Genomic DNA, 22,968 nt, shown 5'->3' on the forward strand with positions numbered 1-22,968 from the left:
GTACAGTATATCGGATAGAGTCATGAAAAGTCATAGTATGGTATGTCGGAAAAAAGTCATGGAAAAGTATTTGTATAGCATGTAAAAAAAGCCATTCACAAGTCATTATTGAAAAAAGTCATGGTATATTATACCCAAAGAAGTAATAAAATAGTCATAGTATAGTATGTTGAAAAAGTAAATTAAAGTCATAATGCCCAAAGAAGTACTAAAATAGTCAAAGTGTAGTATGTTGAAATAAGTAAATAAAAGTCATAGTATAGTATGCAAAAAAGTAACAAAATAGTCATAGTATAGTATGTCGAAAAACATTATAGTATAGTATGTCAATAAAGTAATAAAAAAGTCATTTTATAGTATGTCAAAAAAAGTAATAAAACATTCATAGTAGAGTGTGTCAAAAAAAGGTATAGCATAGTATGTTGACAAAAGCAACAAAATAGTTAGAACAGAATTTTGAAAATGTAATTAAATACTAATAACAGTCGTGTAGTGTGTCGATAAAAGTCACAGTACAGTATATCGAATAGAGTCATGAAAAGTCATAGTATAGTATGTCGGAAAAAAAGTCATGGTAAAGTAATTGTATAGCATGTCAAAAAAAGCCATTCAGAAGTCATTATTGAAAAAAGTCATGGTATATTATACCCAAAGAAGTAATAAAATAGTCATAGTATAGTATGTTGAAAAAGTAAATAAAAGTCATGATGCCCAAAGAAGTAGTAAAATATTCATAGTATAGTACGTCAAAAAAAAGTTATAAAAAAGTCGTAATATAGTATGTTGAAAAAAGTGAATAAAAGTCATAGTATAGCATGCCAAAAAAGTAATAAAATAGTCATAGTATAGTATGTTGAAAAAAGTGAATAAAAGTCATAGTATAGTATCTTAAAAAAAAGTTATAGTATAGTATGTCAAAAAAAGTAATAAAACAGTCATAGTATAGTATGTCAAAAAAAAGTTGTAGTATAGTATGTTGGAAAAAAGTCATGAAAACGCAGTTGTATAGCATGTCAACCAAAAGCCATTAAGAAATCATTATTGAAAAAAGTCATAGTATAGTATACCCAAAGAAGTAATTAAATAGTCATAGTATAGTATGTTGAAAAATGTAAATAAAAGTCACCCTGTAGTATGTTGAAAAAAGTGAATAAAAGTTATAGTATAGTATGCCAAAAAAGTAATAAAATAGTCATAGTATAGTGTGTTGACAAAAGTAACAAAATAGTTAGTACAGAATTTTGAAAAAGTAATTAAATACTAATCACAGTCGTGTAGTGTGACGATAGAAGTCACAGTACAGTATATCAAATAGAGTGATGAAAAGTCATAGTGTGGTATGTCGGGAAAAAAGTCATGGAAAAGTATTTGTATAGCATGTAAAAAAAGCCATTAAGAAGTCATTATTGAAAAAAGTCATGGTATAGTATGCCCAAAGAAGTAATAAAATAGTCATAGTATAGTATGTTGAAAAAGTAAATTAAAGTCATAATGCCCAAAGAAGTAATAAAATAGTCATAGTGTAGTATGTTGAAAAAAGTAAATAAAAGTCATAGTATAGTATGCCAAAAAGTAACAAAATAGTCATAGTATAGTATGTCAAAAAAAGTTATAAAAAGTTGTAACGTAGTATGTCGACAAAAGTAATAAACCAATCATAGTGTAGTATGTCAAAAAAAAGTCATAGTATAGTATGTTGACGAAAGTAATAAAAAAGTTAGTACAGAATTTTTAAAAAGTAATTAAATACTAATAATAGTCATAGTGTAGTATGTCGGAAAAAAGTCATGAAAAAGTAATTGTATAGCATGTCAAAAGAAGCCATTGAGAAGTCATTATTGAAAAAAGTCATAGTATAGTACGCCCAAAGAAGTAATAAAATAGTCATAGTATAGTATGTTGAAAAAAGTAAATAAAAGTCTGAGTATATAATATGGCAAAAAAAAGTTATAAAATAGTCGAAGTATAGTATGTTGAAAAAAGTAAATAAAAGTCATAGTACAGTATTTCAAAATAGTAATAAAATATTCATAGTATAGTATGTCAAAAAAAGTCATAGTATAGTATGTCGGAAAAAAGTCATGAAAAAGCAATTGTATAACATGTCAACAAAAAGCCATTAAGAAGTCATTGTCAAAAAAAGTCATTGTATAGTTCGCCCAAAGGAGTAAAAAAATAGTCATAGTATAGTATGTTGAAAAAAGTAAATGAAAGTCTCAGTGTAGTATGTTGAAAAAAGAAAATAAAAGTTACAATATAGTATGCCAAAAAAGTAATAAAACAGTCATAGTATAGTATGTTGAAAAACGTTGTAGTATATTATGCCCAAAGAAGTAATAAAATATTCATAGTATGGTATGTTGAAAAAAGTCATAGTATAGTATGTCGAATAGAGTCATGAAAAAGTATATTACTATAATTGTATAGCGTGTAAAAAAAAAGCCATTAAGAAGTTGTTATTGAAAAAAGTCACAGTACAGTATGCCCAAAGAAGTAATAAAATAGTCATAGTATAGTATGTTGAAAAAAGTAAATAAAAGTCCTAGTACAGGACACCAAAAAAATAATAAAATAGTCATAGTGTAGAATGTTGAAAAAAGTTGTAGTATAGTATGTCAAAAAAGTAATGAGTCAGTCATTGTATGGTATGTCAAAAAAATAATAAAACAGTCATAGTATAGCATGTTGAAAACGTAAATAAAAGTCATAATGCCCAAAGAAGTAATAAAATATTCATAGTATAGTACGTCAAAAAAAAGTTATAAAAAAGTCGTAATATAGTATGTTGAAAAAAGTGAATAAAAGTCATAGTATAGCATGCCAAAAAAGTAATAAAATAGTCATAGTATAGTATGTTGAAAAAAGTGAATAAAAGTCATAGTATAGTATCTTGAAAAAAAGTTATAGTATAGTATGTCAAAAAAAGTAATAAAACAGTCATAGTATAGTATGTCAAAAAAAAGTTGTAGTATAGTATGTTGGAAAAAAGTCATGAAAACGCAGTTGTATAGTATGTCAACCAAAAGCCATTAAGAAATCATTATTGAAAAAAGTCATAGTATAGTATACCCAAAGAAGTAATTAAATAGTCATAGTATAGTATGTTGAAAAATGTAAATAAAAGTCACCCTGTAGTATGTTGAAAAAAGTGAATAAAAGTTATAGTATAGTATGCCAAAAAAGTAATAAAATAGTCATAGTATAGTGTGTTGACAAAAGTAACAAAATAGTTAGTACAGAATTTTGAAAAATTAATTAAACACTAACTATAGTCATAGTATAGTATGTCGATAAAAGTCACAGTATAGCATATCGAATAGAGTCATGAAAAGTCATAGTATAGGATGTCGGAAAAAAGTCATGAAAAAGTAATTGTATAGCATGTCAAAAAAAGCCATCAAGAAGTCATTATTGAAAAAAGTCATAGTATAGTACGCCCAAAGAAGTAATAAAATAGTCATAGTATAGCATGTTGAAAAAGTGAATTAAAGCCATAGTAAAGCATGTTAAAAAAATAATAAAATTGTCATAGTATAGTATGTTGAAAAAAGTTATAGTATAGCATTTCCAAAAAAGTAATTAATAAATCAAAGTATACTGTAGGTATGTCGCTAAAAGCTATAGTATTGTAGTTAGAAAAAATTAGTATTATCGAAAAAGTCACAGTACCCAATTTGGTGGAATAGAGTCAAACTGGATGAATTTAAATGATTTCCTATCCCACTTAGACAATAAATAAAGTGTAGGTAAAACCTTTAGTCGTCTTTGTGACACTATTGTAACTGATATTCTAGCACACGGGTGTGTCCTTCATCCCTGCCCGTCACGGTGTCTGCTTCCTTCCCATCATCCCTCAGCAGGCGAATGTCACATTGTGAAACGTGAACGGCCGTGCGGGATTGCAGACCTTGAGAACCCTTCTGATAGCTTCTAAGTGTCGAGTCACTAAACACTGAACAGTTGTGCTGCCTTCTTCTGCCCCACTCAGTTAAATGCTGACCACGATACAAATAGCCCAGCAACATAACCGTAATCTATATACATTAAGGGAGGTTAATGGGAAAGTCAATTGCTTTGTCATCTTAAGGCAATAGCAGTACAGCATATTTCAAGGCAGGTACATGACTAGATGTACCCACCTTGAAATATACTGTTACTGCCATTGTTAGATAGGAAATCTGAAAAATGTTAGGAAGAAGAACAGCCTTTTTGCTGTATCTTACACATTTTAAACTGTATCTAATTCTAATGGGATTTGAAAAGAGTATCGTCTCATTCTGCAAAGCACCATGTAATCCTTCAATCGAGGCATTAGCATTAAAATAACAAACAACATTTTGACAGAACAAGAGCAACAAATCCCTTGAATACAAATAGAAAATGTCATAATTACTGTATATATTTAAAGGTAGGAAGACTCTATTTATAAATCTGCACTGTATACGTATCTCTTATATTAACAATGGATGAAATTACTTTGTGTAATGTTAAAGGGGTTGCTGATGGTAAAAAACCTACATGAAATTATCCTTTCAGCACATTATTTTGGGTTGACACCCACTAACTTTACAATTTCAGTTTAGTCCATTGTTTCCAATCATAGAAAGAAAATAATTCATCAAATAAATGCTGAAAAAAAAATTTACAATCCCTGCCCAGCGCCTCATGGTAGTGGACAAAGCATTTAGCTGCTAAAGAGCCTGGTGTTTCTCTCAGGAGGTGATGGAGACAAAAAACAAGGTGATAGGAGATTTTGACACGTTAGTTGTCCAGTGATGTGACTCTAAATTAATTCTACTATTGGTTCATATCGGCTGGATGTGTAAATAGGAAAGAATGTTTCATAATTCATTGATATATAACACTACAAAACATTTCTAAGTGTGCTACCTCATGGCTCTAGACCCAACCCCAACAAGGACTTTGAAAGTGTATTTAGATTAGAAACAAATCAGAGAATAAATACTTTTCACTTTGTTAATTCAGAATGCACTTTTGTTGTGGAAACACAATTTTTGTAGGAAACATGGCTGCACAGAAAGTACTTTGTCCCAGAAAAACAGAGAACCTGCTGAGCTGGAGCTGTACTGCTGAGAGCAATGACTCCATGTCATTCTTCTTGACTGTTACATAAAACTCACAGGCATCATCAGGCTCTGTATGACCAAACTGACCTTAAAACCAATTTATACACACAGAGCAGGTCAAACTTAAGTTGTTGCACCAATACATTTTACATTGTCAATTATTCTACAGAAGCATGAAATAGATATTGATCCTGCTGTGTGCCTCTGTTTTCTTCAGCATCTTCTCTCTAGCAAGGGTTGTAGATCTCAGGCATACACCACAGCCAAGGGTAATTACCTCCCAAGACTCCACTTAAATGTTCTCAGATTTTATGGTTTGAAGACATAAGGTTAGTTTGCTAAAAACGATGTAAATAATTAACTCTTTACAATATAACTTTTTATTTTTTGCTTTTCTCTGGAGCAGAAAGGATTTTATATGCAAATAACCAATATCTGGTATTGCAATATCAGGGATTCACATATGTTTGATAAATGTGGATTCTAAAATCCAATATCATCATTGAGGGCAATGTTGAGACGTACATCAGACTTTTTAACATCAAAGGCTGACAGAAATAACAGTGATCTCTCAGCCTTTTTACAGGTCAATAAACATTTTACATATAATGAATGTATGTTGCTCAAGGGCACTGCTCTGTCAAGCAAATATGTATTGTCAGTACCTGAATTGTGCTTCCGATGTTTTTATGTCTCTAAATATGGAAGACCGTTGTGTACCAGTGTTTTTCAGTTTTGTACATAATTCAGCAGTTGTCTTCCTCATTGCAAGACAGCTCATTTGAAAAGTTGAGCTGTTCCATTTTATGCATTGTTGAAATGAAAATTAGCCCCAAACATTTCAGAAACTATTTTTAGATGTTCAGATTTGCTGATAAGCCAATTGTAGGATGCAGATTTCAGTCTTTCAGTTGGTATTTCAGTCGTTTTCTTCTTTTTTTCTGGTAAAGTAGAGATAGTCAATGTCAAATACAGGACAGGCTTCTGCCTACGCTCGGTGCCCTTTGTTATCGCTGTGCATTTTCTGCAGATGATGAGAATACAATGCTTCTTGACCTACTTGGACCACTTTGCCGGAATGCTGCTTCACGCTGGCAATGACATTTAAAATCACAATCCTCATTGTTGAAGGAGCTGCTGAACCCTCATGCAGCCCCATCAGCAATTGGTCAAAACAGTTGGTTTCCTCTCGCATATCCCTGTTTTCAACAGGAAGCAGCTATTCTTCTTACATTAAATCCAGCTTGACCTCAATTAAATGTCAGGAATATATTATACTCACATTTGTAAATCAATCAATCAACCTTCTTTACCTTTACTAACTTTTCAATTTTAATTCATTTTAATTTAAACCATCAATAAAGCTTTACACAATCACCCCACGTTGTTTCCCCTGAAAAAACAACCTTTAGGTTCAGGTTACTTTAATGGTACCCGTGGGTAAACTTTGTAGACCACCACATTCAATTCAATTCAATTTTATTTATAGTATCAATTCATAACAAGAGTTATCTCAAGACACTATACAGATAGACCACACTCCAGAATTTACAAGGACCCAACAGTTCTAGTAGTCTCCTCCAGAGCAAGCAACAGTGCGACAGTGGCGAGGAAAAACTTCCTTTTAGGCAGAAACCTCGGTCAGACCCAGGCTCTTAGTAGGCGGTGTCTGACGGGCCGGTGGGGGTTGGAATAAAGAGTGGCAATAACAAAAATAACATAACATGCAACACACAAAACATTAAAACATATAAAACATTTTACATTTTACAACAACTATTTTACAATTTGAGTTTAGTTGGTGCAAAGCTGAAGACAACACAGTTACAATTTACTTGAAGGTACCTATATAAGAGTGCCATGACACATGACATAAACGTGTCACAAACATTATAAACAAGTCATACACATTTGTGACGAAACGCTTATTTTAGTAAGTGTCATTTGGTTATGTCATTTTACGTTTATTTTATTTTATTATGTTTTAGGAGTACAGGAAATATTTCTACAATGGGTTTGATGTGAGTTCTGGTTTTAGAGATGTACCTTTAACAGTAATGTACACAGAGTACACTGTATACATGGGACCAGCCTGCGCTCTTCATTGTTAGTCTTGCCATGCTCTCAGTCGGTAAGAGGCACTCTGGTAAATCTGGTAAGTTTTGTTTTAAATTTACAGTTGCTATAGAAACACTAAAGAAAATGATGCCTTTTTCAACATGCAGCGGTGGACCTGTGATAGCCAAGACACAGTATAAAATGTTGAAACTGTGCTTTACAACCGGCTAAAAATGAATGTAAATTATAATTTTAGTCGAAAGAAAACAACGTAACACCTGTGAACAATACCTACTGAGGTTTTACATTGGTTTTCTGGACCGCCAGCATCACCCCTTGAAACAGTAGTATACCCCTAACCTGAAGACTAAAAGGTAGCTTATAGTCTATGTATATGAAGTTATTTTTGTCCTAGTTACAATGCAATTTAACATAGTTCGGACTGTGGTTCTGCAAAGAGAGTTTATAACTATTGCTAATTTTGTCCCAAGTTGGGCTTTTAATTGTACAGAGTCTTATTTAAATACAGATTTTACTATCATAAAACCACAATACAATTCTTTCCGTCAGTATTTAATGAAGACTATGCATGCTTGTGCAAAGCGTTGCCTTCACAGTGATTGTCACAGAGCATAGAAGAGCCACTCACGCTTCACGCTGGCCATCCGTGTTTCCCACTGATGCTTTATTATCTTCAAGCAGCAATGCACAAGGAGAGTGCAGATGTATTGATTGATTGATTGATTGATTGATTTATTGATTGATTGATTGATTGTTGATGTCCTCAAATGGCAAGAGTCAAGGGCCCTGTTAGAAATGTATTTTCTAATGTTAAGATGTTTACATCCTGTGTTTTACTGTGTGGAGCTCTGTAGTGACAAACAACAACCTCTGGCTTTTGTCACTTTTTTCCTATACAGAATATTTTGGTCATGAAAAAGAACCGTTTTCTGTGCTTGAATAGACTCTGACTCTCTCTCTCTTTCTCTCTCTCTCTCTCTCTCTCTCTCTCTCTCTCTCTCACACACACACACACAAAACAGCAAGCTATATAACAAAAAGAACATATTTCATACAGGGTTGACCTCCATCTAGTGGCAAAACTGATTCCACTTACGCACACATTAAGATTAATGACTGAATTCCTGTAACATTGACACAGTGGTGAAACTCAACTGGACTAAAGTGGGCTAAAGACAGTAGATAGAATAGAACCAAATAGGACAGAGTAGAATAATATAATAGAACAGAAGTAGATAGAACAGAGGAAAATAGAATACAAAAGAACAGAACAAAATAGCGTGGAACATGTTAGCAGAATAGAATAGAACCAAATAGAATCAAATGGAGCATAAAAGAATAGAACATAGAACACAGAATGGAACAGGCCTGCAGTACAACATAATTGAATAGAATAGAATAGAATAAAATATTACATAATAGAGCAGAGCAGAATAGAAAAGAATAAAACAGAACTGAATAGAATGCAACATAATCAAACAAAGCAAAAAATACAATGGAGCATAATTATTTACTTAACATAATTCTTGAATTTTTTAATTTTATGCCAATCCACAATGAAGGCATTTGCCAGGTATTGTGGTTGTTATCTTTCTTACACAAACCCCCCTTTATACACACAACCATGATACAGCGCCCCTGGAGCAGTTTGGGGTTTGGTGCCTGGCTCGAGGACTACTCAGCAGTGCCCAAGGCAAACTGGACACACTCCATACTTGGCCCAACAGGGACTTGAACCGGCGGTTCTCAAGCCAAGTCCCCATGGTCTGAGGTACCACCTCCCCCAAATTCTAGAATAGAATAGACTAATGTAAAAATCACCACAATGGTGCACCCTCACTCAAACTGGTACCTTTTAGACTTTCTAAAGAACTTTTTTTTTTGATTACCTTTATTTAGCATTCTACATTATGAAACGGATTAAACAGTTTACCACATAGGCCTCTATTACTGCAACTATTTGAATTCAATACAAAATACTTCTCCCAGTGAACGACAGGTATTTAATTTGGATAGAGGATGGATGAGTAAAAGCCATGACATTTTAAATGCAATCATTTCCAAGTGCACAATGTAAATTACAATTACAGCCGTGACAGTTATTACAGTCAAAGACACGTTTCATTATAATGGCATGATATGAAAGAAAAACATCCTTATTTACTTATTAGGAATAATGATGTAGTTGTATCTTGTTGCTCTAATTTTAATTTAAGTCCCATTGAAGTTGGTAACCAGTTTTAAAAACGAGACCTGCAAGATGGCAGCATTAGGTTTTAGATGAAACCAACCAAAATCAGGTAACAGATACTATACTATACAATACTGAAGACATGTCAACGTTAAAAAATAAAGCTAAATGGAGCAATGAGCAGAGGTAATATACGAAGTAGTAATTTATTCTGAGCATACATGGCACCACAAAGGAACACTGCAAGTAATTATACTTTTCAATTTTTTCTGTATCACAGACAACAAAATGGCTTTTTCGCATATGAAGGGAAGGAAAACTTAGTTCCAAGCTCTAGTTGGTTCCCCAGCAGTTTTGCCATCTCATTAGCTTGTTCAATTTACAATTCTAACACTTCGTTTGAGGTTCAGTATGAGAACAGACAGTTCAAGCATAAAATGTAGAGCTGTTCTCTTGCAGAGTTAATTTGTGAACTCTCTATAATGGTTTCTTTCTTCATTCGCTCACTTCTTTCTTAAAATAAGTAAGCCTTGTAGCAATGTAAATATTGACTGACTTTAGTTCTTTCAAAAAGACCATGTATCCAACCCTAAATGTGTTAATTAGCCATTTCATTCTCATGTTCTGCAATAACACAGCAGTCTAGTTAAAAAAAAATAGTATGCAAAACTGAAAAAGTACTGTCAGTCCCATTGGGCTTCTGTGCAGTCAAGATTTACCATCTTATCGCTTACTTACTCATTTAAATTGGGCTTTTTTCTGTGTAAGAAGCAAAAAACAGCAGTTAAAACAAAGAAGATCTTGGTGCAGTTATACTACTCCCTACCATTGTCGCTCATCACACTACATCATTTTAGAGCGCTGTGGTCTAATTCTAATTTAAGCATACTGGATTTAGAAAAAAAGTACATGTTTAACTGCAGAATGTAAACTCCACCAATTGGCTAAAATACCCAAATGTCAATTATTACATAATATCAAACAGACTCTCCAGCCTATAGCAATTGCATTTTGTACAGCAGCAAGCAGAAAGCAAGTTGTGCTGCAATGTTAAAAAACACTGGAAATAAAGCATGTGATGTGTGCAGTGAACTGACACGAAACAAAATGCAGTTACGAAGAGTAAAAATCAACCCTGCATTGATAAAGCTCAGTACATTGGTACATTCTGGGAGTCCTTGCTAAGGAAAACGGGAGCAGAGTTGTGCAGGTCACCTGGGTACATCTGTCAGAGGCAGAAAAAAAAAGAACACTAAAGCAAAAAGCAAATCCTTGATAATGGTGTTTATCTTTAAATAGAACAGAGTGTAATATTATGACAGACAATGTAATGGGGGCTTACATTGCACCTTGCTTAGATCTCCTTAACTGGTCTCAGCACAGGATCCTGCTCTTGAACTGGATATTGAGGATATTTAAGCCATAAATTATCATGTAAAGAAAATATGCATATGCAATATTTCATAGCCCTATAGAGGAGCTAAGTGGCAGGCTTTTGCCCAGATTCTAAATTTAAAGAAATGAGAAGTTGCCTTACTTTGCTGTATCCACAACTTTCTCGCCAATATGGCCAAGCCCACAAGGAGCATTACAGTAGCACACACCAGCATCGACTCCAAGATGTGGCTAAAACACAGACACAAGCACACAGCCGTCTGAGCAGATAGTCCAGCTTCAAGAGCCGCTCAGACACATACTCCATCTGTTCTTACATAGTCACATGATGGCCATGATGAAAGCACATACATAAAGTATTGTTTTACTCTTACTTGTGTCTGTTCCAGGACTCCTTACTGATGGGTTTGGGTGCAGGCAGGTGTGCAACAGACTGACTTGTTGTAGGTGTGGATGTCACAGATGCTACTGCTGAAGATAAAGACATCACAGCTGAAAAATGATGTTTTTAATAAGCAGAAGAGTGTCTGTAACAGCCCCCGCAGAGTTCATTACATCAATATTCTTGATAGGTGACCCTTGATAATCGATACCTTGTACAGCTGGAGACCTAGAAACCCCTGCCATCTGCCACAAAAACATATTGATCTTCAGTGCGGCTCTTGGCTACTTCTCATTTCAGCAGCTGCAGAGTGATGTGTTCTGAAGGGCAGGAACTCACAGAATTGTGCTTCTTTTCATACCTATAATAACTGTTTTAAATAGTTCTCAATATGTTGGCAAGTCAGATCACTATCTAAACATCTCCCCATAGTACACTGATTTGTCGGGTTTCCACCCGCTAACCTTTTCTTGGCTGAAATCTCATAGTGAAAACTGAGCTTGTGAGATTTAGGCTGGCTTTGCAGGGCTCATGGTTTAGGAGGATTGAAAGAATAGTATTTTTTAAGCTTAACTAATCAATATCAATATTTTTATATAAGTGAGTCAAATGAGTATGTCTAATGTGAAAGTATTGGGTCTTTCAGCTCATTGTTTGGTTTCAAAGCCACACAACATACCTGTTTTGATTCACTCTTGTGGCTCTCATGAACCTGGTTTCCAGCCAAAGCTGTTTTCAGATAATGAGCTGGATATTTTTCTCAGTTTTGTCAGAGTTTTTTAAATCAAAACAAAGCTAAAATGAGAGTGAATGTTGGACATGTATTCACCAAGGGGCCAAAAACACAATTTTAATTGCTCCATGGAACTAAAACTAAAAATGTTGGCATTTTAACTTCATAAGATCATAATGTGTAACTGTTGAGTTTGCTTGTTCTGCTTCCCTCAAGTGACAAATAGGAATGGATCACTGACTTGTCTAGATTCCAGTTGAATGCAAGGTTTTGATATATGAGGATCATTTGTTGTGTACAATTTTCTTTTTATGTTTTTTTGTTTGTCAACCTACTGGTCGTGGGTCGGGGTGTGACCAGCACATGCACATCCTTCTTCTGCCGTCCTGCAAAACACAAGTACCAGCCGGTATCTCTCATCTGCAGCTTCTTTAAGGTTATAGTGAGAGTCCTAGTTCTGTCATCGCTGATGGCCACAGAAGTGTCTTCGTATCTCCCGTCAGAACCTGTCGGCAGACAGGAGCTCCAGTCTCCGCTCCGACACCACCTCTTCTCGCTTTCTCTGTTGGCAAGCAGTCACAGAGGAATCAGTGAAGGCTGACTGTCTATCAAAGTTTGGTTTGAATGAAAATTTGGAAGGGAAACAACAATGTGCCTCCGTTTCGCTGATGCTTTAGAAATGTTGTGAAAGTGAGGATTCTACATGGTCTCATGGTATATAAAACTGACACAATCGTAACATGATGAATGGGACAATAAAATAGGCTACCTGCATCTCTCACTGTAGTGGCATTCAACTGTGAGACTACTCCCTTCTTCCCCAATCAGGAAACTGTTCACCACTGACATGCCTGCAGGAAAGGAATTAACTCATAAACACAGCCTTACGTTTGTAGTCTTAGCATTTGTAAAGCATGAAAATACAGTTTATTTCAATGGGGATCAATAATAGTTCAAAATCATTCAATTACTCACCATGAATGACCTTAATGTAAGTGTAAGCAACATCATCAGCGCTCCAAATACCACCTATCTCCACGGCACACATGTACCACCCAGAGTCCCCCTCCTTCAGGTTGCTCATGGTCACTGTGAACACCAGCTGGACTGGGTCGTCAAAGATGCTCACTTTCTCCTCAGCTGAATTGGCCGAATGGGGCTCATCTGTTCGAGCTAAACTGGTGCAGAACTCCCTCATCTTCCCCCGACACCAGTATTTTACATAGCCGGCATACTGAGGCCCATAATGACACGGGACTGTGAGATGTTGGCCCTCCATGACTGCATGCTCCCCCTCGGTGGTTACCCCGCAGAGGAAGGCTGATGGAAGAGATGATTCAACGTTTAACACTAGCTTGATCTTCAACTTTCCGTATTGCTGCAGGAAAACATGACTCACAGTGGACATTTGTTATCTATGATTGAGGAATGGGGAAAGTGGCCTTGAGCAATAGTTGGATCACATTTAGGGTTTCAGTTTCCTTTCTTACAAAACACTATTCCCACTTAAACTACCTTCTTCATACGCCTATTTAAGAAATTGGATTATCCCTCCACAGTAGAGTTACGTGGGGACAAATATAAAAGGCTTTTGGAGAAAAAGTAAACATCAAATCTTGCAAAGGGGCAAACAATACATAAGCTTGGAGGATTAAAAGGAGCCTTCTCCAAAAACCTTTCTAGTCTGTCTTCAAGAAATAATATAATACAGAAAATTAATTAAATATTTAAGAGAAGTGAAGCATAACAACTATTTTACATAGCGTCCAGATATCCCTCACCAGCATTTGGCGAAAAAGCACACTGTTAAAGTGAGGGGGCTGCATCAGTTATCTGCAGCAAAAAAACAAATACAAAGGCACATTGTACAGCTTTTGTACAAGCATTGGATCTCAATAGTTTCAGTAGTTATTACCTGGGAAAAATGGTAACAGGCTGAGGGTGATTGTAAATGGTTGCAGCATGTTTCGCCGTCAGTGTGAGGTTTACCAAGTGAACTCTCTCCCTTGTGTAAACATGGATTCCAGGTTCCGCAATTCCAATTTCCCCTAAGTCATGTGACCATAAGTTGGATCCAGATGTTCCAGATGTTAACTATGTAGGTGCCAGTTAGATTTGAATAGTAATGAGTTATATAAGGAAACAACTACTAAAGTGTAGTAACCTTCTGTAAATAAATCAGCTTTTTTCCATGACCTAAAAAGTACTTATTTTTTCTCAGCTAATAAAACATTGTAAGGAAAATTGCGCGCACAAAAATGCAATACAAATTGTTGTATTTCTGTAAATTGACCCATTTGCTATCATATTTTGTATTCTTTGACTTCCCAAGAACTGGACCAAACCTCCCAAATTCCACAATATTAAAAAAAATTAAGATTTAAGGGGCATAGTTGTGCATTTTAGGAAATAGGCTAAGTTAGATGAAAAGATTGCTTTGGTAAATTAAAGAAGAGTGGTATCAATCTTCTCATCTAATTCTTAAGAAGAAAGCAACAACGCTTATTTCCGAAAATGATGACACATTCTTTTAACCACGGTGTTGGGCTATAAGTTTAAACATGTCCTCTTTCTTCTCATTTTCCCTGCTTTTAGTTCATTTCAATGTTTTTAATAACCTATTCTTCTGAGCCACCAAATGCTCAGTGCTTTCCCTCCATGGTTGCATAGGATTCAGTTGGCAGGCTACAATGAAATGATTTGATTTTGTTGCCTGAAAACGTTTGGATTTAGTCCAGTCTTCGTCTGTCGGATTAGGCTCCAACCCACAGCCCCCTCAGCTAGTGAATTAACAAACAGTTATTCAAAGCCTCTCAATTTGCTCTGTGAAGGGTGTCAAATATGTCCCCAAAGTCTCTTGCTTTTTTTTCTTTGGCTGCAAAGCCTTTTATGGTCAGCCATTTCCTGGAAAATGTACGGAGAATTCGAACTGATATCCGATTTGAGAATAGAAACTTAACTTTCACAAAACTTATTTATTTGCTTCATGCCTTATCAGGGCAACCATACATATCCCAATGTCCTGATATTTTTTTCAGCTTTGTGATGATATAAACATTTAAGAAAAATATATATTTAGTTTTGGTGAATTGCTTCATCAAACTAAGCAAGATTAGCTACAGTAGATAGAATTATCCTCCGCCTCACAGAGCTTGGACATTAAATTGTCGGAGGGAAAAGATCTTCTTTTAGTATTTGCCATCATTCTTTGTAGGAAAACTGAACTGTCTTTGTCTTCACTGATAAATGGTGCCACATTATGCCTCCTTGAGTTGTAATACCCATTACCAAGTGGTTTGAATGTACTCAACTTCAACACTTTAATTTTAAGATATTTCAAACTTCCACTCCAATACACTTCAGAGGAAAATAATTTTCTTTTTACTTCTTTACATTTACTTGAGAACTTTAGTTACTTTGCAAATTAAGATTTTAGAAACCTATGACAATGTGATACATTTCACAAACTAAACAGTCAATAGAATTGCTTGAATCAGCTCTACCTCGACCAATCCTGACACTAAAATGCGGCTTAGGGACGAGAAATTTAATGCAATATTACACAACATAACTTGGACTGTGACAATTTTGCCTGATAATGGTATTTAAATGTTCAATATTATGCTCATATTCAGCTTTATACCTGTGTTTTGGGTTTCTACTAGAACATATTTACCTACTTTCATTTACTTTCAACTATTCTTTTCTGTCTGAAAATACCTGAATTCAACCTTGGTCTGAAATGCTTGTTTGAATGAAATACTCCAATAATGTTATCCATTCAACATGTAGAGGTAGGTACATAGACTACCTCTCTGTCTGCTTTTACATGAGCATAGGAAGGGATGTAGATTTGGCCTTTACAGGACAAACCTGGGATGCCAGCTTGATTAAGTCTGTTTTTCATCTCTGTATGCAAGGCAGTTCCACATTCAGTTCAAACTGGCCCACACAGCTAAAATGTACTCTCAGGTCAGTACATTCTTTGAGAAATATAAGTGGATCTGCACAGTTACAAGCAACTGAGTTGGAATGAGTTCATTCAGTTATTCCAGAGCAATTGTTAGAACCCTCTCATTGCTCTGGGGTGCAATGTTCTTGCTTTCCCCTCTCTTACACGATTGGCAGTAGACCTGCTGCTAGTCTTGCATTGCCAGACCTTACTCCACAGGGCTGCGAAGGAGGGTCTGGCTAGTCCACACAGCATTCGGGGATGGGAGAAAAACACGCTTGAATTTATTGGCATTTCTTTAAACCTATCACAATCACCTAGGACGGGGTTAAGCACTGAGCGGAGCCCCGGTGCCTTTGCAAAAAAACCTTTAGGAAGGAACTTGTTTTGGTGGGACGTGCACGTAGGGAAGCAAGCTCTGGAATTAAAATGAGTGTGTGTGATAAGAATTTTAGAAAAAATATTTATATAATTTGTCTGTGTTAGCTCGATGTGTCCCGAATCGACCAATGCCAATACAGAGAAAGCGGAAGGTGAGGGACATCTGGACGAAAATGAGGGACATCCAGCAGAACATCTGGCAGCACTGGAACAATCCTGGAAATAAAAACCTTTGAACCAGACTAACCTGCTGAACACACTCTTTTTCTCACGAGTTCATCATCTTAAAAAAAACAAAAACATGTGGGGTTCAAAAAACATTCTAGAAAGGATGGAGCCCTTTCCGAGCATTGTTTGCCAAGTTATATTTTTTGTTTAAAACAGATATTTGTTTCTCTGTAGCCAACTCCAAATGTCACATGCAGCTTCTCCAAACTGTTGGAAAAAGTCATATTTTAAGCTGTAATGTGATTATTATTATTATTATCTAATAATGTGGGTTAAGGGGTACATTGTCTAAGGTGTCCTGTAATAACTAATTTCTTAATAGAAACATGGTAAAACTTGTATGTCCAAATGCAAGAAGTAGGACAGTATGGCCCCGTTAACTTTTTTCATGAATTAATACATTTGTACTTCACCTGTTTTCATTTAGAGAACACCATGCATTCGAAAGATGTAGATATTTAGATTATTCATTTGTTAAAAGCAAAATTAGTTTCGTGCAAGAACGACTTCATTATTCTTCAGGTCACCATTTTAGTTGTTTTTATTTTTTCTTCTCGGTGCAACGGGGAATGATTTACAAATTTTTAATATAAGAAAAAAAAATAATGCAAGAACTCAAATCATTATCTGTAAGAAAATTATGCAACTAATTCAGTGTTGATGGCGGGATGTATCATGTCTGGAAGGGGATCTTCTCTTGTCCTTAACTATGGGAAAAAAGAAGAAAGGTGGTCGTTAGTGACATTAAAGTTATGGGAGTAGTTATTAAAAATAATTAATAGAGAAGCAAGAGCTGTATGCCCTTACCAAGTCTAAAAATTTAAAAACTCCAAAACCAATAACATGGTTTTTCTAGCAAAGCAAAACTATGTATTACTGAGTGCGATCATGTGGATCTCTGCATAGAGCACCACAAGGACAATGATATTTTCCTTGTTTTCCAAGCATAAACCAATAATAATAAAGCATACATCTGTGTAAAGTTCACATAAACATCATTGGAGTTAATAAAATATAGCATGTATTGCCTATTGAGAGACTCAACACTATGAACACTAATGCGACATGCACACACACGCACGCGGACACACACACACACACTTTTTCAAAAGATACGAGCGCTATAAAACACATAAAAACTAATTCTTTTTAGTATGTGGTGTTTATGACCTTGGCCAGTCCAGTTTTAAACCGTTTCAATAAACTGAATATTGCTCAAGGTCTGGCAGCAAAACGACATAAGTAAATAGATTTTTTCCAAGTTAGCAGTGTGCATGAGGTTATTTTTAACTTTTGACCTACTGGTCGCACGCATTCGTCTCATAAAACAGATAAGCAAGTTATTCTTCCCTTTCCCTAAGCGGCTATGCCACTTGTCAGGCCGCCATTGTTAAAATAAAAACAAAGGATATACCTTTGTCGAGAATGTTCTCCAGCATCTTCAGGCCTAATTAATTAAATGGTGGAAGGAAATCTAACTACAGAATATACAGTGAGGAAACTAAGTATTTGCAAGTTCTCCTACTTGGAAATCATGGAGGGGTCTGAAATTGTCATTGTAGGTGCATGTCCACTGTGAGAGACATAATCTAAAAAAAATCCAGAAATCACAATGTATGATTTTTAGACTATTTATTTGTATGATACAGCTGCAAATAAGTATTTGAACACCCGTCTATCAGCTAGAATTCTGAACCTCAAAGACCCGTTAGTCTGCCTTCAAAATGTCCACCTCCACTCCATTTATTATCCTAAATTAGATGCACCTGTTTGAGGTTGTTAGCTGCATAAAGACACCTGTCCACCCCATACAATCAGTAAGAACCCAACTACTAGCATGGCAAAGACAAAAGAGCTGTCCAAAGACACTAGAGACTAAATTGTACACCTCCACAAGGCTGGAAAGGGCTACGGGGACATTGCCAAGCAGCTTGGTGAAAAAAGGTCCACTGTTGGAGCAATCATTAGAAAATGGAAGAAGCTAAACATGACTGTCAATCTCCCTCGGACTGGGGCTCAATGCAAGATCTCACCTCGTGGGGTCTCAATGATCCCAAGAAAGGTGAGAAATCAACCCAGAACTACATGGGAGGAGCTGGTCAATAACCTGAAAAGAACTGGGACCGCCGTTTCCAAGGTTACTGTTGGTAATACACTAAGACATCATGGTTTGAAATCATGCATGGCACGGAAGGTTCCCCTCCTTAAACCAGCACATGTCGAGGCCCGTCTTAAGTTTGCCAATGACCATTTGGATGATCCAGAGGAGTCATGGGAGAAATTAATGTGGTCAGATGAGACCAAAATAAAACTTTTTGGTCCTAATTCCACTAACCGTGTTAGGAGGAAGAAGAATGATGAGTACCATCCCAAGAACACCATCCCTACTGTGAAGGATGGGGTGGGGTAGCTTCATGCTTTGGGGGTGTTTTTCTGCACATGGGACCGAGCGACTGCACTGTATTAAGGAGAGGATGACCGGGCCATGTATTACGAGAATTTGGGGAACAACCTCCTTCCCTCAGTTAGAGCATTGAAGATGGGTCGAGGACAACATAGCCAGGATAACCAAGGAGTGGCTCTGTAAGAAGCATACCAAGGTTCTAGAGGGGCCTAGCCAGTCCCCAGACCTAAACCCAATAGAGAATCTTTGGAGGGAGCTCAAACCTCGACTCAACAGAAACCCGACTGATCTAGAGAAGATCTGTGTGGAGTGGGCCAAAATCCCTTCTGCAGTGTGTGCAAACCTGGTGAAAAACTACAGGAAACGTTTGACCTCTGTAATTGCAAACAAAGGCTACTGTACCAAATATTAACATTGATTTTCTCAGGTGTTCAAAAAAAAAACTTAAAAAAAACATGCATTGTGATTTCTGGATTTTTTTTGGGATTATGTCTGTCACAGTGGACATGCACCTTTGATGACAATTTCAGACCCCTTCATGATTTCTAAGTGGGAGAAGTTGTAAAATAGCAGGGTGTTCAAATACTTATTATCCTCACTGTAATACGATGACTGATGTGGCATGTGTTGAGTCAAATATCAATAAAAAAATAAAAAACAAATGTGAATATCTCCTGTTTGGTCTGAATTAGACTGTGACAAAGCAAAACCTGCACTTTGGAATCTAACTGTATAAACTCCTTATAGGGCTGTGCAATAAATCCAATTTTAAAAATCGGGATTACGATTTTGGGTGCCAACGATCACTAAAGCAGAGTCATTGAGAAAAACTATTATTTTGTACGTTACATTTTGCATGTCTTATCTTCTAAATGAAAAGCAAAGTTCAAACGGGAAAGGTGTTAAAGGACTATTTCAGAGTTCATGGTGTTTTCACTGTTTTTTTTAAATTCAATAATTGCAACGTCTTTCCAAAAAGTCAATGAGTAATCGTGTTAAATAACCGGGATTTCAATACTGACCAAAATAACTGTCATTATGACTTTGTTTCATAATCGAGCAGTCCTAACTCCTAAAATAAGAAATGCATGGGTGAAGTATGCACCTTCTAAGAGGGGGACACTGAGTCAGATTCACATCTGTTTCAACCAATGAAGTTCATCACAACCAGATGGAGGACGGTGTGAGCGAATAGGAAGTCAGCGAAGGCTCTCTCAGGGGAGATGGACAGGAAATCTCCTTTATTCTGTGGGTTGATCTGGATACGAAGACATACTGAGAAAAAAGAAAAAGACAGGATTCAATTGTTTTTTAAGACACTTTAGGCCCATAAATAACATTATGAACAAATATCCATGAAACAAATTTTCATAATTGGTAAAAAAAAACCATTTTAAATGTATTAATTGTTCTATTTAGAAAGCTATTTCCTTCAGCACGTATGTAGACAGTTCGATTTTTGAGCTGAAAATAAAGTCCTGCCACTGTTCCTATGGTTACATTCGCACAGATGGGTGGAACTGAATTCAAGATTCATGGTGCATCTGTATCTCTGAACATGAAAAAACCCTGAATCAACAGAATTGGAAGAGTACTCAGAAAGCGCAGACCTCCGCCAAGACATACCCTATATCACAACGTTAATGCAGTGTCAATTTTCCCAGATGGAGCTAATTTTTCAGATTATTTTGACAAAACCTGAATTCAGCACAATTGGCCTATCACACGCTGTTGACGTAAGCACATTTTTTTATTTAATTTAAATGGATTCTTTCTTGGCCCATGCAACACCTTTCCAATAAGTTTCATAAGGTCGAGCCAGTAGTTGGTTTGCTGCTAATAGACAAACAGAAACTTGGCAGCGATAGGAGACTTGTAATGTCAGTAATGGAGTCTGATTCTTTCTCCCTAGACCTATGTAGGCGGTCAGTATTAATACTTCTACCTCATTGGACTCACAATTTGATTGTATAACAATAATGTGCACATTGTGATGTTTCTTTTTAAACTGATGGCCACATTTTAAATACTCAAACAATTCTAAAACATTAAGCAATATTACTAGAAACTTTACAATCGACAAATTGATATTACGGTGCAGTAGGGTTTAGAGACAATCAATATGTCAACAGACAGAAATAGGCATCACCAACTTTTTTTAAATGTATGAATTTGCGCTGGTCGCTGGTTCTCCATTTTACATCACTGTAAAGAAAACTGAATATCTTTGGGTTGTGATGGGCTATTTTTTTTTCTGAGATTTTAGAGACAAAGGATCAATTTAAAATAGATGAATCATGCAGGTCATGAGCATCATATCGACCCACTTACTCAATGTTACCCATTCTACTGTTTACTCATGTAGTTATGTCACTATGATCTCTGAGTAACAGTTTTTCCTGTCCTCCACTATGGGAACACAATTGATTCTGAAGGTACCTAGGTACACCTAGTAGCCAGTTTATTCAGCACACCTAGCTAAGACGGATGCATTCTAATTAGGGCCGCACAATATGTCAAATTGAAATTATTTTGACTGATGTCGCAATTGCGTTGTGAGTCATATTTGGATATTGGAGGGAATGATCATTTTTTTGGATCATCATTCTAATTGAAAAACAAAAACATACTATAATCATGTAGTGGGATTTTTGCAAGAATCTGTACCTAACAAATATGATTTCCTTTAAGCTATAGGAGAGGATTTGTAGGCCGGGACATCTCTGCAGCAACACAATACTTCATTCAGAATAGTTAAACACATATTTTGCTGTTAACGAATACTGCTGATTAATTGTGCAGCCGTAATTCTAATGTAACAAAACCTGCCTTCATGAGGGTTAGAATGTTCTTCTTAAAATTGCTGTGGAGAGACCTGTGTTCAAACAGCTGTATGGCCATTTTGGAGGCTGTATAGTTTGTGATACTTTTGTTTTATTGCAATATATATTATGCATTGTATGACACTAAGGTATATCTTAATAATATTTAGTCTGATTACACTGGGTGGATATTTTTAAAACCAGGTTTTAAAATTAGCACCATCTACTAGCCAAATGCTGGTAAAATAGGCAAGTGGCTAATAGATTTGCTTTACTTTCTAGCCTAAAAAACAATGGTAAGCTATTGAGTGGCTGGTCAAATTTGAACGTTCACTATCCATTTGGCTGGTGCACTACAACGTTAATTTTGCTCCCTGTTTATAACGTAACACAAGTCAGTAAGACCACAAACTAAAACTACGAAGTTGAATAAACACCTTTCTACAAACGTTTTAACAAAACCTTCATGAACGGTTTATTGAAGGGCTTTTCTAACGTTAGTAGACTACATAACTTTTAGCTAGGTGTGCCTAATGTGGCAACTGAGTGTACTTTTACTTCTAACTGAGTAGGTGAACTTGTCCATATGTATTGTACGTGCTGTATAATTTACAACTCCAGCAATTGGATGTTAGCATGGTTAGCTAACTTGTGTCTGCACACAGGTTCACTAATGGGCCAGAAGTCCAGGGACTGACTGATGCCATCGAAACGGACGCATTGTATAATTCATCGGCAAGGCATAACAACATTTAACGGAATTAGTATTTACCTCCGAGAATGAAAGCGCCCACACATGAGATGAAGCCCGACAGAAAGCTATTGAAGGGGAAGGTGCCAACGAGGAGACAGTAGAGGAACTGCAGCGCTCCTGTCAACAAGATGTACAGCAAATATGCATCCACCACTTTCAGTTTGTTCGGCGTCGTGGTGGTGTACTCCTCTAGAAACCGAGAAATAACCGATATGACTGAATTCGACATGATTTTGCCGTCTTATTTGTGCAAATTAGGTCAACGAGCGAGTTTTGCACAGGTCCACTTCCTTAAGCAAATGAGTGACGTGTCCTCGTCAAACCGGAAGCGGCCTTGGTGTCACAAAGAATATATTCCGATTCCGTCGCTTGGAAAGAAGAGCAAAGGGCCCGGTGTTGGTGGAAATAAGCGCCGCCCAACTTACAACAGAGAGGTGTAAAATTTGGACAGATGGTTTACTCTGCCAGTATTTCGAGGTACAGCATTCCATGATTCTGACCAATTTTCTTAGATCCGAATGGCCCCAGTGACCTACAAGTTAAGCTTTTGCAGTTTGGAA

General features: G+C 36.1%; 2 protein-coding genes across 6 annotated transcripts in view; both read right to left on the reverse strand.

Annotated features, from left to right (window-relative positions):
- The window catches only part of dad1 (defender against cell death 1), a 23,380-nt gene extending 604 nt beyond the window's left edge, over positions 1 to 22,776 (reverse strand). Inside the window, exons 1-4 of one of the 2 annotated variants that reach the window (XR_004658729.1) lie at positions 22,427 to 22,776; positions 19,938 to 20,107; positions 17,099 to 17,135; positions 5,434 to 5,439 (exon numbers count right to left, since the gene is read on the reverse strand). Coding sequence is in view for 1 of the 2 variants with exons in the window: in XM_034887527.1 (XP_034743418.1) it covers positions 19,977 to 20,107; positions 22,427 to 22,637 (342 nt within the window). In the remaining variant the exon portion in view is untranslated. Of the gene's footprint in view, positions 1 to 5,433; positions 5,440 to 16,953; positions 17,136 to 19,937; positions 20,108 to 22,426 lie in introns of those variants that run through there. The other variant, XM_034887527.1, reaches the window with a different exon arrangement.
- On the reverse strand, positions 10,234 to 13,933 carry pigr (polymeric immunoglobulin receptor). 4 transcript variants are annotated; one of them, XM_034887526.1, is made up of 8 exons: positions 13,783 to 13,933; positions 12,843 to 13,187; positions 12,637 to 12,718; positions 12,203 to 12,429; positions 11,127 to 11,217; positions 10,895 to 10,983; positions 10,700 to 10,749; positions 10,234 to 10,582 (listed from the first exon to the last, which is right to left on the reverse strand). In XM_034887526.1, exons 1-7 carry the CDS (start codon positions 13,829 to 13,831, stop codon positions 10,712 to 10,714), a joined length of 921 nt encoding a protein of 306 aa, XP_034743417.1. In that variant the 5' UTR covers positions 13,832 to 13,933; the 3' UTR covers positions 10,234 to 10,582; positions 10,700 to 10,711. The 4 variants fall into 4 exon arrangements, with proteins under 4 accessions (XP_034743417.1, XP_034743415.1, XP_034743416.1 ...); XM_034887524.1 differs by having other exon boundaries at positions 10,700 to 10,755; positions 11,127 to 11,220; XM_034887525.1 differs by having other exon boundaries at positions 11,127 to 11,223; positions 13,783 to 13,932.
- Positions 22,777 to 22,968: the final 192 nt, after the last annotated feature.

Source organism: Etheostoma cragini, chromosome 12, assembly GCF_013103735.1.
Source record: "Etheostoma cragini isolate CJK2018 chromosome 12, CSU_Ecrag_1.0, whole genome shotgun sequence".
Classification (NCBI taxonomy): domain Eukaryota; kingdom Metazoa; phylum Chordata; class Actinopteri; order Perciformes; family Percidae; genus Etheostoma; species Etheostoma cragini.

Bases quoted from the DNA above. Each gene is read 5' to 3' on its own strand.
- pigr (XM_034887523.1), bottom strand. From the start codon at position 13,831: ATGCTGCAACCATTTACAATCACCCTCAGCCTGTTACCATTTTTCCCA. The intron at 12,430-12,636 runs GTAGCCTATTTT...GCTTGCCAACAG, and splicing joins CACTACAGTGAGAGATGCAG to AGAAAGCGAGAAGAGGTGGT. The intron at 10,984-11,126 runs GTAAGAGTAAAA...TCTGTGTTTTAG, and splicing joins GAGTCCTGGAACAGACACAA to CCACATCTTGGAGTCGATGC.